Genomic DNA, 15,067 nt, shown 5'->3' with positions numbered 1-15,067 from the left:
TGACAGCTGCGGGCCCTTAAGGAAATAAGTGAGCCTCTAAAGTTGAGATCAAATCCTCATAAAATCCATAAAAATAACAAAGGGGGGGGGGGGGGGAGGAAAAAGTCAAGTGAAGGGTTGATGAATGAAGGTTTATAACAGGACAGCGACGAAGGCGGGAGGGGAGTTCAGTCTTACCTGGAAGAAGCCTGGCGGCATGGGACCCCCTGGCATGCCGTCGTTGGGGGGCATGTTGCCCATCACTGGACTCGGCGCCGCCGCCGCACTCTGTGCACAGAGAGACAGGAGTTTAACGCGGTGCAAGAGCGCCCGTTGCACCAAGCACCAAGTTGCTATAGGGGGCAGTGTCTGCACCAGCAATCATGTTGGGACCACCACCCCCCTCCCCTCCCCCCAGGTCAGACCCAGGAACAGCTCAGAAGTTTCAAGGGTTTATTTGAGGGGAAAAGTCAACAATCCCTGTACATTCATGTTGCTACCAGGGAGGAAGAAACGAACCGTCCTCTGGACTGGGACAAGGAGTCGCTGCTCACTTCCAGTTTAGTGGGGGGGGGGGGGGGGGGGGAATAAACAGAGTTTTAGCTTTGAAATGTTATTGTTATGTATATTCTTCATGGCACGAAGTGATTCCTTTCTGCGATATTCAATATTCACAACGGTAGCTCTCATGGCCCCGCAGAGGCCCTGAGGAATTTGAGAAGTGAGACCATCAGAGACGCTGGCATGTGCCATCGAACCCTCTGGCCGTTAAGGTGGCGTTCCGACGTCCAAATAAGTTTGGTTTAACGCCCGCAGGAATGCCAATGATATTAAGTTACCGCCCAACGCCTTTTTAGTGACGTCTGATGATGCCGACCACGGTATTTTGCCTCTGTCCGTTGTTACTGAATGACATTCACCTGTATTAAGAGCACCGGAGACTTCTGGCCGAAGTGGAATGGGCCTGGGTGGGATTCTGACAGGACGTTAATATGCCATCAGGTGGTTTCCCTCCTTTCCATCAGTCTCCCCTCCACACTTATTGGAGGTTAGGGTTAGATACAACTTCATATCCCCAGAGGAATACTTTAATTGTAATCTAATCATAATCTAATCTAATAACCCTGCTCAGGGACAATAATCTAAAATGATATCACAGGCTGTATAATGTAGTTTCAACCTTTGGCCTTAAACGGAGAACAGTCAAACTTTTTAATAGACTATTGCTGACAGTTTTTTTTTCTATTACTATAGTACCATATCATCATGACAAATACTGTTATTTCCACTCCCTGTTTTCTTGTCAACGCACGTTCACAGGCACACACACGCACACGCACACACACACACACACACTCTGAACGAATGCAAACACACACAGAAGTTGCATCACACTGTCCATAAAGTATAAGCCTCCAGTATGCAGGCATGAGGGCTGCAGGACCAGAACAAGGAGAGGGTTTAAGACCCAGAGGAGACAAATGATTCACACACACAAACAGTGTTGCTCTGCCACACACACACACACACACACACACACACACACACACACACACACACACACACACACACACACACACACACACACACACACACACACCACACACACACACACACACCTCCATCAGCATCCACACCATATACTTACACTTGCGCACGTATGTTTGTTGTTTCACATGCACATTTGCAATGATAGATAAAAAGTGGCCTGGCCTAAGATTTTTATATCAGGATAATTCGCAGGGAAATCTCAATCAATTGATATCATGATATCTGCTTGTGGAGGACAACATCCCATGTTTTCCCTCCTGTCATTACACAGAACTATAGACAGATTATATTTTAAGCATGATAAAAGACTGCAACTCTAGTTTTTATCCATCGTAATGTGTGAAATTTATGGTTGTATTTTCATCTCATCAGTAATTCAGACAGTAAATCCTTGAATCGCGATATCCCGATACCTTTATTTTGCAATGCTACAAAGCCAATTAAGAATATTAATAATATCGATTTAGCGCCCCAGCCCTACGACAGACTTGTAAACTCCCTGCCCTTCCCCCTTTCTATCTGAAACTAACACACACACACACACACACACACACACACACACACACACACACACACACACACACAACACACACACACACACACACACACACACACACACACACACACACACACACACACTCCTGGTTTATGCTAATTCTTCTAGCGAACATGCGCAGGCCACTGAGTCCCTAGGGATGGAGGGTCGGCTGCCTCCCCCCCCACCTCCCTCCCTCCCTCCCTCCTTAACCCCTCTCATCCATCTCCCACAACCACTTCTCCCAACACTTCCTCCTCTTTCCATCCCTTTCTTTCCCCTCCGTGACCTCCCTCTCTTACCCCGCCCCCCCCCCCCCCCCCACACACACACACACACGCACAAACCTCCCCTCTGCCCCAACCAAAACCCTTCTCTGACGACCCCCCCCCCTCCCTTCTTCCCCCACTTCTCCTCTCTCTCTCTCTCTCTCTCTCTCCCCCCCAGCCACGCCACCCCCCCCAGTAGGGTGTCAGCAGCTTGCAGAAGCTGTTGCTATGGAGACAGGTCCTATCTGCACTCTGTCCCCCTGGCATCCCTCGCTCTAGGAGCACAGAGAGCGCGAGTGAGACCGAGAGAGCGCAAGAGTGAGAGAGAAAGAGAGAGAGAGAGAGAGACTGAGGATAAAAAGGAAAACACGCGAGAGAGATAACGAGAGTGAGTGAGTTAGAAGAGACAAGAGTGAGACAGATCTGCCCGAAAAAAATAAAAAATAAAAAAAATGAAAGCACAATAGAGGAAAGGAAGGAAAGAAAACAACACGGGAAGAGACAGATCTCTTTTCCATAAATCAGTGCCTCATAATATTCTCTCGGGCCATTAATGGCTAACTATCTGCTCCCGCATTCACCGGTTTGCTGATTGAACGTATGCAAATTTAAAGTACGCAGAGTGTGCACTTGCCACCAGCAAAAGCGCAAGGTTTTTAGTACGCACTTGGTCTTTACTAAAACCCACTGGCCCGAGGAGGAAACAGAAAGGACCGGTAACCGTCTTCCTTTAATTCTCGTCTTGGCGCAGATGATATCGCCTACATCTCTGTAACCGTTTCAACTGCCCACACAGGAGAGGGAAACCAGCGGTGATCATTTGTTGGCCGCCACCGCAGATGGGTGGGTATCAAAAGCCTTTCACACGCCGCTCGGCAGACCCAAATAGGCAGAATTATTTGAGGAATTGGGATTGTTGACAAGGGCCGACTTAAAAATGAGATTCGATCCGGCGGTTAAATGCGTCTTGTTGACTTTGGTGCAGTTACATCTCAACTGCTGCGGCGGTGCGGTGGAGGGCACGGCCCGGAAACAGAACCTCACGCGAAGTTCGTGGAGGTGAAACAAATCCGGGTCAAGGGTCAATTGAGTGTTATAACATCGATATAAGACTTGATATGGTCTGATATTTTATTGTTATATCGCAATATAGTTAAATGTTGCTTTTAAGGAGCATTACACTCAATTAATGCCATTTTCTGAACTCCATAGACTGTTCTAGCGGTTCTAATCAATGCCTCCACCTTCATGGTCATAATCACCGCATTGTTAATGACTGTTTGAGTGTAAATATCTTATGAATGCACCAATGGTCACCCCAAAAATATTGCCAAATTATACATTGAGGTGTTCGTCAAAGAAACATCGCAGTAGTGGATTTCGTCAACAAGAGTGGATGAAGCAGACCGAAAGCTGTGAAGCTGAATTCTTTAAGATTTTTATTTAATTTTTTTTAAATGCAAAATAACCTTGGCGGGCACCCCTCCCAAGCCCACTCTGAAAGTGATATGTGGTGGAGGTTGAGTGACAGTGAGGTGCCGCAGGGGAGGTGAAACGTTTGGTTTATTTTGAACTTGGAGGACATGTTGCAATACTACTCACCATCAGCAGAGAGAGAATTGTGCAGAATGGAGCTTTACGGACACAGTCGCTATTTGGAGGGGTGGCGCGGGTTGCCAGCGCTCCGAAATACTTCTGTCCTACGCGCCGATGATGAGGAGGCTCAGCTTAAGGTCACAAGAGAAAATCTGGTTTCCTCTACGGGAACCAGTGTGGAATGGTTGGAAGTGACTTATTTGTATTTGTAAATTTTATTTTTTTAATGTGCAACCTATATGTATCCTGGGTGCTCAGGGTGAATACAATGTCATTACATTTAAGGGTTTTTAGGCGATGTTTCTAGAATAAAGTCAGGAACCTTTTTATCCTTATGAATGAACAGTATGCAAGATGAAAATATAAAGATTATTTAAAAGAGGATAAACCACCCCCCCCCCCGCACACACACACACACACACACACACACACACACACACACACACACACACACACACACACACACACACACACACACACACACACACACACACACACACACACACACACACCATTTCTCACATTGAGAATTAAAAAGGAGCAGCGATGGATGAGCTGCTGTGGCGCCAGATACTTCCAAAGACTCAATCACACTTAATTCCATAAAAACCCAAACTATCAGCTGCTGCAGTCAAGTACAAACACGACAACTTCCACTTCTTTAAATTAAGCCTTCAGATGTTTTCACACACCACAACACAAAAAAAACACCTAAAAATGTGCATTTTATATGACCTAAGACCTACATTTAACTTTGTGTTTGGATTTTCTTTTGGAGACCGAAGGTTTTTTTTTTACCTAACTAGAATATTTTTTTATTGTAATTTTTTTTTTTAAGTGACGACCGATTACACTGTGCTTTGCCCTCACCTCTTCTCCCGCAACACATGAATAATCAATCAGGGAACAAAAGTCTAAATGATCTGATTGGCTGGTGGGTGGATGGTCACATACAGAAAAGCATCGATTCCCCTCCCAGCAGCCCCTCCCCGCCTCTTTTCTAGTTACCTATATCCATTCCTCTCTCCCTACTTGTCCAGGCACAGCATCCACCACACTCACAGGGCTATACCGGACAGATCAATAGTGCTCAACACATTATTGACCTCTGGCTGGTACCTTTCACAGGAATAAAGACAGAGACATAAACAATGGGGGGGGGGGGGGGATATGTGTGTATGTGCCACAAATATTTGTGCAGCTATGTGTGTGAGTCTGTTGTGCCGGCATTAGCTTGTGTGTCTGTTTTTACCACTGCCTGTGTGTTGAGAGAGAGAGAGAGAGAGAGAGAGAGAGAGAGAGAGAGAGAGAGAGCGCACTAATCTACATTCTGGTTCACACTGATATATATACCTCATCACGGTCTCCTTGACCTGCTGTCCTTCACACACACACACACACACACACACACACACACACAGAACGGCCGAGAGAGAGAGAGAGAGAGACAGAGAGAGTATGCGAGAGAGCACAAGAGAGATAGAGAGGGGGAAAGAAAGAGCTGACTGTGGTGATCTAGCTAATTTATCAGCCCAGTCAAAACAGTGTGTTTCACTCCAGAGCAACAGGAAACGCCTGCTACTCTCCTCATCACATCTGACAGGCGACTGAACTCGCTCGCTCGCGCACGCACGCACGCACGCACGCACGCACGCACGCACGCACGCACACGCACACACACACACACACACACACACACACACACACACACACACACACACACAAAGCCTTAATCAGTTATATTAAAAATTAATAAATGAATAATAGTCATTATACTGTAAGTAATTTCGTTTAATTTAGTTTCATAATAGCCAATGGTCACATTGTGCTTTTCTTACACAGTGAAGGAAAGTTAATCAAAAAAAAGTTCAATAAGATCACATGAGACGATTACTTAAATAACATCTCGACTCTTAACCTGACCGCATTTGTCAGAACACTAGAACAGTATGGCTCAATTTGTGAATACACTAATTGCACACATTGACAATTTAATCAGGACATTATTTCAACAAACGGGAAAATACATTGCAGAGAAATTACATATGAACCAGTGCCGGATGCAATAGAAAATGCTGACTCTGATTTTTAAGGCTCAAGATGAGGCATTCTTGAATATACAAGCATATTCACGTGCTCAGGGGTGAGGTTTGCATGTAGAGTATTACTTTAGCTTTGTGCTCGAAAATACATGCTCACGCCATGTCCATTTCTGGTGCCAATGTCTAATGTTGAAGTTTAACTATTATTTGCTGGGGACCCCCTGGAACCTCTTGAGGGACCCCTGAGGGTTCCCATCATTATCTTTGCGGCACAAAGAAATATTATTTTAATTTTTTGAAGCTTAATAAACGTGACAACACAACGAAATAATACACTATGGATCAATCATGAGCAGCTCTTCAAAAGACAGATTTAAAGACATCAATCCAATAGAGCGCGCGCGCACGCACACACGCACACACACACACACACACACACACACACACACACACACACACACACACACACACACACACACACACACACACACACACACACACACACACACACACACACACACACACACACACACACACACACACACACACACCAGTGCTAATATATGCTGCAGACACAACATCCACTTAGGCGATGCTCCAGAGAGAAAGGAGAGAAGCCAAAATACAAGAGCGGGAAGGAGGTGGCGACCACAACAAGACAGAGTCAAACAGAGTTTGGCCGATGACTGCGTAACAGTGGAAGACTGTGGGAGTCCTGCCACGAAGGTCGAGAGTCGGGACTCAACCCTGTGTTTCAACGAGCACATGCACTCAGCCCCTCGCCCTGATATCCAGAATGGTCGATTTTTTTTCTACACCCTTTCAAGCTATGGGTCCTCCACACCCACACTCTTCACTTAGATATGCCAGGCGGACTACCTGGGGATCAGGAGCATCATGAGAAACGGCTGATATCAATGTACTATTACAGCCACAACATTAAAACCATCACTAATAACCCTAATATAATTGTGTAGGTCCCCCTCGTGACGCCAGAACAGCTCTGACCCGTCAAGGCATGGACTCCACAAGACCTCTGAAGGTGTCCTGTGGTATCTGGCACCAAGACATTCGCAGCAGATCCTTTAAGTCCTGGAAGTTGTGAGGTGGGGCCTGGATTGGGCTTGTTGGATAAGGCTTGTTGTTCCAGCACATCCCACAGATGCTCGATGGGATCGGACCCTAACCCCGCCCATCCACATGATGTGGAAGAAAACATGATTCATCAGACCAGGCCACCTTCTTCCATTGCTCCATGGCCCAGTTCTGACACTCACGTGCCCATCGTAGGTGATTTCGGCGGTGGACAGTGGTCAGCATGAGCACTCTGACCGGGCTGCGGCCATGCAGCCCCATACGCAGCAAACTGTGATGCACTGTGTGTTGTGACACCTTTCTATCATATCAGCATTATGATAGAATTCATAAGTTCAACAATTTGTGCTACAGTAGCTCTTCTGTGGGATCGGACAAGATGGGCTAGACTTCACTCCCCACGCACATCAATGAGCTTATGGGTGTCCATGACCCTGTCGACGGTTCACCGGTTGTCCATCCTTGGACCGCTTTTGGTAGGTACTAACCACGGCATACCGGGAACATCCCATAAGACCTGCTGTTTTGTAGATGCTTTGACCCAGTTGTCTAGCCATCACAATTTGGCCCTTGTCAAGGTTACTCATATTTGTTACGCGTTACGTCTATTTTTCCTACTTCCAACGCATGAACTTCAAGAACTGACTCATTACTTGCTGCCTAATACATCCCACCCCTTGACAGGTGTCATTGTAACGAGATGAGCAATGTTATTCACTTCCCTGTCAGTGGTTTTAATGTTGTGGCTGATCGGTGTACATTACATATACTACACGGGAGTATATATCTATATCAGGAACCAAAAGCAGGATATTCTTTTTGTTTTTTGACCCTGAGCTGAAAACCTAAGCTTTCTCCCCCAGTCATTTGTATGAAATTTGTATTTTCATTTAGATTATAAAAAAGGGGGAGGAGAGGAACATATGCATAACACAAGTACATTGAAAGGCCGTTTCCCAGCGAGAATTATCGGGAACCACTACTGGTGATATCGATCTGTAGGGGAAGAGAGAGGAAGGTACTGGGAGCGGTAATCTGCATCGTTTTCAACGGATCAGCAAATGAAAGACGCAGGTGAAGCAGAGGGCAGTGCCGGGTTTAATTCAAAACATACCTTGGACTGCAAGCACATTGTGGCTTTTATACCCCCTCTCCTTCACTCTCCAACCAACTCTCTTTTCAAATATCTTGGCTCTTTCTTGTTTGTGTCTTTATGTTGTCCACACTATCCTCTCCGCCTCTTCAGCGCCAATAGGCATTCTGGGTAAACAGCTAGATTAGCTAATCAATCTTCCCTCGGGAATAGAGGTGGTGGTGGTGGTGGTGGTGGTGGTGGGGGGTCAGAGCAGAGATAGGGAAAGAGAGAGGATGGGCGACAGAGAGAGGTAGAGGGAAAAAAAAGGAGAGGAGAGGGGGAAAGAGGGAGTGAGCGATAAGGGCGATGGGATGGGAGGAGTGTGGTGAGGGGGGGCAGGAATGTCGAGGGAAGGAGAAAGTAAGAGAAATTGTGAGGGAGGGCAAGGAGAAAACAAGGTAAAGTGGGAGTGAATCCAGAGAGAGAGAGAGAGAGAGAGAGAGAGAGAGAGAGAGAGAGAGAGAGAGCGATGTGTGCACCAACACAGATGCAGATGTGGGGGTGTCACCGCGAAAACCACAAGCTGTGAGAAATTCGGTGCAGACAGGCCGGGGTTGCACAACGTGCATGAAAAGAGAAGAGAGGGGAGTGAGGTACAGAAGTGACAGAGCAGAAGAAGAGGTAGGAGGAAGCAGAGAGGAAGAATAAACATTAAAAAAAATAAAAAATAAAAAAAAAAAAGGTAGGAAAGAAGAAAATAAATCCCAGAGGACAGAAGAGAAGCAAAGTCAACATTGTAAGATTTCATACAGAGAATATATGAAGTATACGCATATATATGGATCTATTCAAAGCAACTAATTACAATATTGAGAAATGATCAGAAAATAAGAGCCATTTTCCCTCCTTCACTTGTCTAGTCCAAGCTGCACACTGTACGACTGCTTTGTTACAGCACTGAGAGGAACTGGTTACCAGTGAGCCATAACTACTACTGTTAACCTCATACCACCTAGCTGCAACAGCCCATAAGTATGTGACTAGTGACTAGATGGGCACTGTATGTTGATTTCCATGACCATCTCCTACGCCTCATGCTTAAGGTGTATCAATCATTCAAGTCTGCTGGTGCCATGATCGTTTGGAATGATTATTATTATTATTTTTTTTTTAATATAAATAAATAAATTAATGTATAAACAAACAAACAAACAAACAAACAAATTAATAAATAAAAAGATACAATTGCCAATACGAAACTAGGGATGCACAAATGCTGAGTGGCAAAAATAAATATCGAATCAGTATCTATGAATATCCCTAAACCAGAAATCTGACACCAAAGGCCATAAACAAAAACTTATAAGATCTTGTCAGATGCGAAGCTACCTGTATATAATTATACAGCCCCAAACTGTTCAGAAAAGTAACTGATCTGATTAGGACCCTATAACGACCAATAGTTAAAAGTTTAGGACTCGAAATGGGAACAAGCAGTGAAACCGTGTCCGTTGGTAGATTCACACTTAAAAAACAAGCCCAGTCTCCCACAGAGGACGGCACTTCTCTCAAAGTCCTGCAGTTGTCCTCAAAAGACAGCATGCACCTCTTCTGGAACAAGATGAAAATCTCAATTCTCTCCTCGTCCCGTCTCTGTGGCGGCTCAGTCTGTCCAAACTGGCAGAGAGGACCTTCGCTCTCAGACCGGCCTGGGGGGGGGGGGGGGGGGGGGCAAAATGAAACCGCTCCCGTACCCTTTATCATCGTTTGGGGCAGACAGACGGCAACCCTGAGCGCACAAATCTACGTGTACGCCGTCTCACACACACACACACACACACACACACAGTTAACTAGCGCTGTGGCACCAAGGGTGCGAAAGGACCCCCCTCCCAACACACCCCTTCTCCCACTCCTCCTCTGGGCAGTTTGCCAAAGCTCCTAACACACACACACACACACACACACACACACACACACACACACACACACACACACACACACACACACACACACACACACACACACACACACACACACACACACACACACACACACACACACACACACACCTCCCCCAAAATCCCTGGCTTAGCCCCGGCCCAGTGCTGGGATTACCGGATTAGAACTCTATTCCATTATCTCTCCACAGTAGACACACACGCACACGCTCACGCACTGTCTTGACCAGAGAGAGGGGACAGGCTGAAGACAAGACAAGCACACTGTCAATCACAACAAATGACATTCATACACAATGGATATAGTTACATGCTTTCACACACGGGGGAAAGAAAACCACACGCACACACACACTGACACACGCACGGAACTTCATCTGGTCAGCTGCAGTTAAACTACCGAACCGGTGGACTGGGCAGCTGTCTTTCTGCCATTTCCAGAGACTGTGTTTACGTTCCCTGTCCGACAATCTTTGAGCAAGGCATTAGACCTCTCTCTGACTGCTCTTGGGGAGCTGCTTCAGGCCGTCCCTGCACTCTGATCTCAATGCTGGAATGTGTGTTTCCGTCTGTGTGTGTGTATGTCTGTGTGTGTGTGTGTGTGTGTGTGTGTGTGTGTGTGTGTGTGTGTGTGTGTGTGTGTGTGTGTGTGTGTGTGTGTGTGTGTGTGTGTGTGTGTGTGTGTGTGTGTGTGTGTGTGTGTGTGTGTGTGTGTGTGTGTGTGTGTGCGCGCGCGCTTCGGATGGATTAATACCTGGGAAAGCCTTCGACACTGTGTAAACTGTGATTTTAATTATTAAATTACAAAGCCCGTCCCAGCAGCTGGAGCCCAAGCGGCCTTTGGCCGTCGTGCCCGTCAGTCACTTACGTAGTCATGGAAGGCCTTGGCCTCGCTTGAGTGCTCGCACGTCTCTCTCCGGTCTGGGGCCGCACAATACAAATCCCAGAATACACTGCAATGGGGAGAAAGAGGGAAAAAAAAAAAAAAGGACGATGTCAAAGGTTACCAAACAGAGCAATACAAGCAAATGCGTAGTAGCTATTCATACCCCATTCACACACACTCTCACTATCTCCCGAGCGCTCTTAAACTGCCTCTTATGCACTCGAGCATCATTTAAAGGGAGACACAATGCCAATGTCACCCCCTCAATCAACCTCTAGCGCGCGCACGCACGCACGCACGCACGCACGCACGCACGCACGCACGCACGCACGCACACACACACACTTTACTATACTGGTAAAGACCATCGCTATCAACAATTACATACCGAAGCAAAAACCACACAAATCTCCAAAGCACAGGACCAATATAAGCTTTTCAATGCAAGCTTATGTTTCACATACAGTTGACTCTGTATCTATATGAAGGATCTTGATGTAGTGCTTCCGTCAAGTATCCTCTCGCACACACACACACAGATCCACCAAAAGAGCATGCTAATTGCCCTTGTAAGTGGCGCTACCTGTCTGAGAGTTCCTAATTGAATCCGTAGAAGGTCTTTGGGTATTGATTTAATGGAAGCACTATAAACTCAGGGAAACAGGCACACAACTAATGAGAGACCTAATCATTTACCAGGGAGAGATTTTAAAATGCCCCAGTGAATACCAACTCAGGACATTTACGTTGGTACACACACACACACACACACACACACACACACACACACACACACACACACACACACACACACACACACACACACACACACACACACACACACACACACACACACACGTTAAATGCAAACTAAAGTTCCGATTTTATTTTAATAAGTCAACGGTGGTGTAATAATCACTTTTGCAATATCTGTTCTGAATAAATCCTGTAGCCTATTCCAATTGACAGACGTAGAATATCTGATCATAATCGCTTAACTGTGGCATGTATACACCTTAATCACATTGCTTCTGGCCACATGCATTTAACCCGGAAACAGGGGTGCAACAAAGAACAAAACTCACGGTTCCGATCGTATCACGGTTTTGAGGCACGGATCGGATCATTTTTCGGATCATTAAAGAGAAAAGGGGGGGTGGGGGGGACAAAGATAACTTTGCTTTTCATTTATTCCTTTAAAACATTCAAAGCAAGGAACGTTTGCCCATGGTCTTAGATGAAATCATCATTCAAGATGTCCAATGTTTAAATAAAATCTCAAAATATATAAGATATTCAGTACTCAATTGTTGAAGTAAAGTGCAATATGAGGCACGCACCTTCTTCCTTTTAACACGGTAGTGAATGAAAAAATGATTAGATCTGCCCCCAGTAACTCAATGTAATTTCAATAAGAAACCAGTATCATTTTTTTCACGTTTATAACAAACTAAATTTCATCTCAATCGGTTCAGAGGTTAGAATCTATTTTGTAGAGAAGTCTGCATCTCTCAATACACATTGTATTGTTCACTAGAGGCTCCTGACCGCTCCAACATGGCGGATGAGCAGACGCATAGCGGCGACAATTGCTTCACGACATGTCGCAAAGTAGCAGCAGCACAGCGCGACGCACCGTAAACCAATCACTGCGCTTCAGAGTAAAACACAGCACGCATCTCTCGTGTATATCTTCTTATCACTGCAACTCTACATTGAGATTTATGGAATTATTACTTTAAAAACAGTGGCAGTAAAACTATTTCACTGTGATGGTTCAATTTTGCAATTGATCTGCGGTTCACATGAGAGCCGAAACCGTCGGGGGCGGTCTGTACGGATCACTGCCTGGAAACAGCTGATTCAACAGTTGAACCGGATCGCATTCATGAACGGTGGCTAGCATCCACACTTTGGAAGCGATGATGCAAGTGAATATTTCCAAATTCTGGGGCAGGCAAAAAGAACGGTGACAAAGTGGTGACATTTTTAGTCAAAAGGCGTCACTCGAAGAATGTACACGTCACTTCATCTGCTTTCAACCGGACTTGAATTCCATTGAAAATTCAAGTAATTTCCCTAGCATGCTGTAGTGTCCTTGAGCAAGACACTTAACCCCTAATTGCTCCTGATGGCTGCGTCCGTCGGTGTTTGAACAATTGTAAGTCGCTTTGGATAAAAGCGTCTGCTAAATGACTAAATGTAAATGTAAATGTAATTGAAAATTCAAGTAATTTCCCCCTGGGATTATTAAAGTATTTCTGATTCTGATTCTGATCTGTTTGAAGGAATTGAAACAGTTAATTCTGTTTTATTCTGGCTATTCAACTTATTTAACTAATGTGTGTAATGTACAGACTGAAGTGGACATTTTGGGTGGGCTGTTTGGAAGGGCTGCCCCCTGAAAGTCGACGAGTTGAATCATCGGTCAGAAAGCTGTCAGTCGACCGAGATTCTTCAAGTCGAGCAGTCTTTTTATTGTTTGTTTTTTTGTCAGGCAATGTGCATTACAATAACAGGATTAAACAGATGGAAGCTTAAAACTAACACTGCTTTATTTTCTGTGCATTATGCATGAAGAGGGGGTGATCGGGGAGAGAGTCACAGAGAAAGTGTCCCCGTTTCCCATCATTGTTTCGTTCCATGTGGAGACGTAAAATAAAATAACCTACATGGAATATAAAAACACTCTGTTTTGCCGCTCCGATCGCAGGCGCCCTATCCCTGGCGGTATCGTCAGAGAGGGAAACGGGTGTGTAAAATGCGCCGCGATTGCCACCTCCCCCCTCAGGATGGCGCCCTAGGCAACCGCCTGTCGCCTATAGGAACAGCCCCCACTGTCCGAACGGTCGAATATTCGCATTGAACAGCCATATCCTGTTGGACTGACAAAATTGTGAGTCGGGAACAGCCCTAGCGGTTTGAGAAGGCAGTTAAAAACACTGAGAAACCCCTTTTGCTTAAGTAAAAATGACTAAAGGCACCACACTTGAAGTTCAGATCTATTTAGAAATGCAACATTTCCAAACAAGGATCTAAACGAACCCTTGCATGACCTTAGATGAAAAAAGGTATTGTTTGATAAAGACCCCATAGTCTCCTCCCTAGCCATAATAATTAAATTTGTTTATATGATTTTAAATGGAAAAAGATATGTTTTCCTTGCACGGTGTACTCTTTTCTAAAAAGTTTCTAAATTAAAATTACAATATGAGAAAAGGCCAAAAAGGAACATTTCTCCAAATCATATGGCGACAAAATTCCCTAGGATTACTTTCTGTTCAAATATAGTTTTTTGTCAGAGAAGGTTTTTCTACAGGCTAATGATCGTTTTTTCCCCCCTCAGAGGCATCCAAGCTCTTGAGTAATCAAACCTTTACCCAATCTTTGAGCTAGAGAGGTTCTGGCAAATACATTTACTAGTTACTTGTTCAATTAACATAAAACCCTGCTGCAACTTACAGTAAGTAAAGTAGTACTTGACGACTAGTACTTTACAGTAATAAAGTAGCCTAGGAAACCTCAATGCCCAATTTACAACGGCAATTTCAGAACAAGTAAAATTCCACTTGCTAAGAGCATTTGTACCACTGCAATATAACCCCACTGTTTCCCAGAAATGGCCAATGAGGACAGTCTGTAGTCTGAACCAAACAAAACAGCAAATTGGTGCCTAAGGTGAAGACCCCAAATCTTACTAGGGGGGTAAATGACAAAATGGGGAGGGGGAGGAAGACGGGGACGGGCAGAGGTGACACAAAGAAACCTGGAATGCAACGGGTTAATCTGCTAAGAATCCCTCTCTTGTGTGAACAAAAGAGAAAGGGGTGGGAGGGGGCACAAAGGGTGATGAGAGGATGGGGTGGTGGTGTGGGGGGCATTACCCAACCATCTGGATCTATTGTTTCAGGTTTGTGTGCATGTATGTGTGGTAAAGGGAAAACAGTGGGGGAGGGGAACCAAGTGTGTGTGTGTGTGTGTGTGTGTATGTGTGTGTGTGTGTGGGGGGGGGGGGGGGGTCACGCCTCCAGCAAGCAAGGTTGGTTGACCCCAAGCCTCAGCCACTACCACATCAACA

General features: G+C 45.3%; 1 protein-coding gene across 1 annotated transcript in view; it reads right to left on the bottom strand.

Annotated features, from left to right (window-relative positions):
- LOC307238793 (single-stranded DNA-binding protein 3) overlaps positions 1-15,067 on the bottom strand; it is a 35,552-nt gene that overhangs the window by 7,908 nt on the left and 12,577 nt on the right. Inside the window, exons 4-5 of the mRNA XM_080011936.1 lie at positions 10,972-11,056; positions 178-267 (exon numbers count right to left, since the gene is read on the bottom strand). Of these exons, the coding sequence (XP_079868062.1) occupies positions 178-267; positions 10,972-11,056 (175 nt within the window). The remainder of the gene's footprint in view (positions 1-177; positions 268-10,971; positions 11,057-15,067) is intronic.

This window comes from Zeus faber, assembly GCF_960531495.2.
Source record: "Zeus faber genome assembly, chromosome: 13".
NCBI classification, from domain to species: domain Eukaryota; kingdom Metazoa; phylum Chordata; class Actinopteri; order Zeiformes; family Zeidae; genus Zeus; species Zeus faber.
The sequence above is the reverse complement of the archived record's forward strand: the minus strand, read 5'-3'. Positions and strand labels throughout refer to the sequence as shown.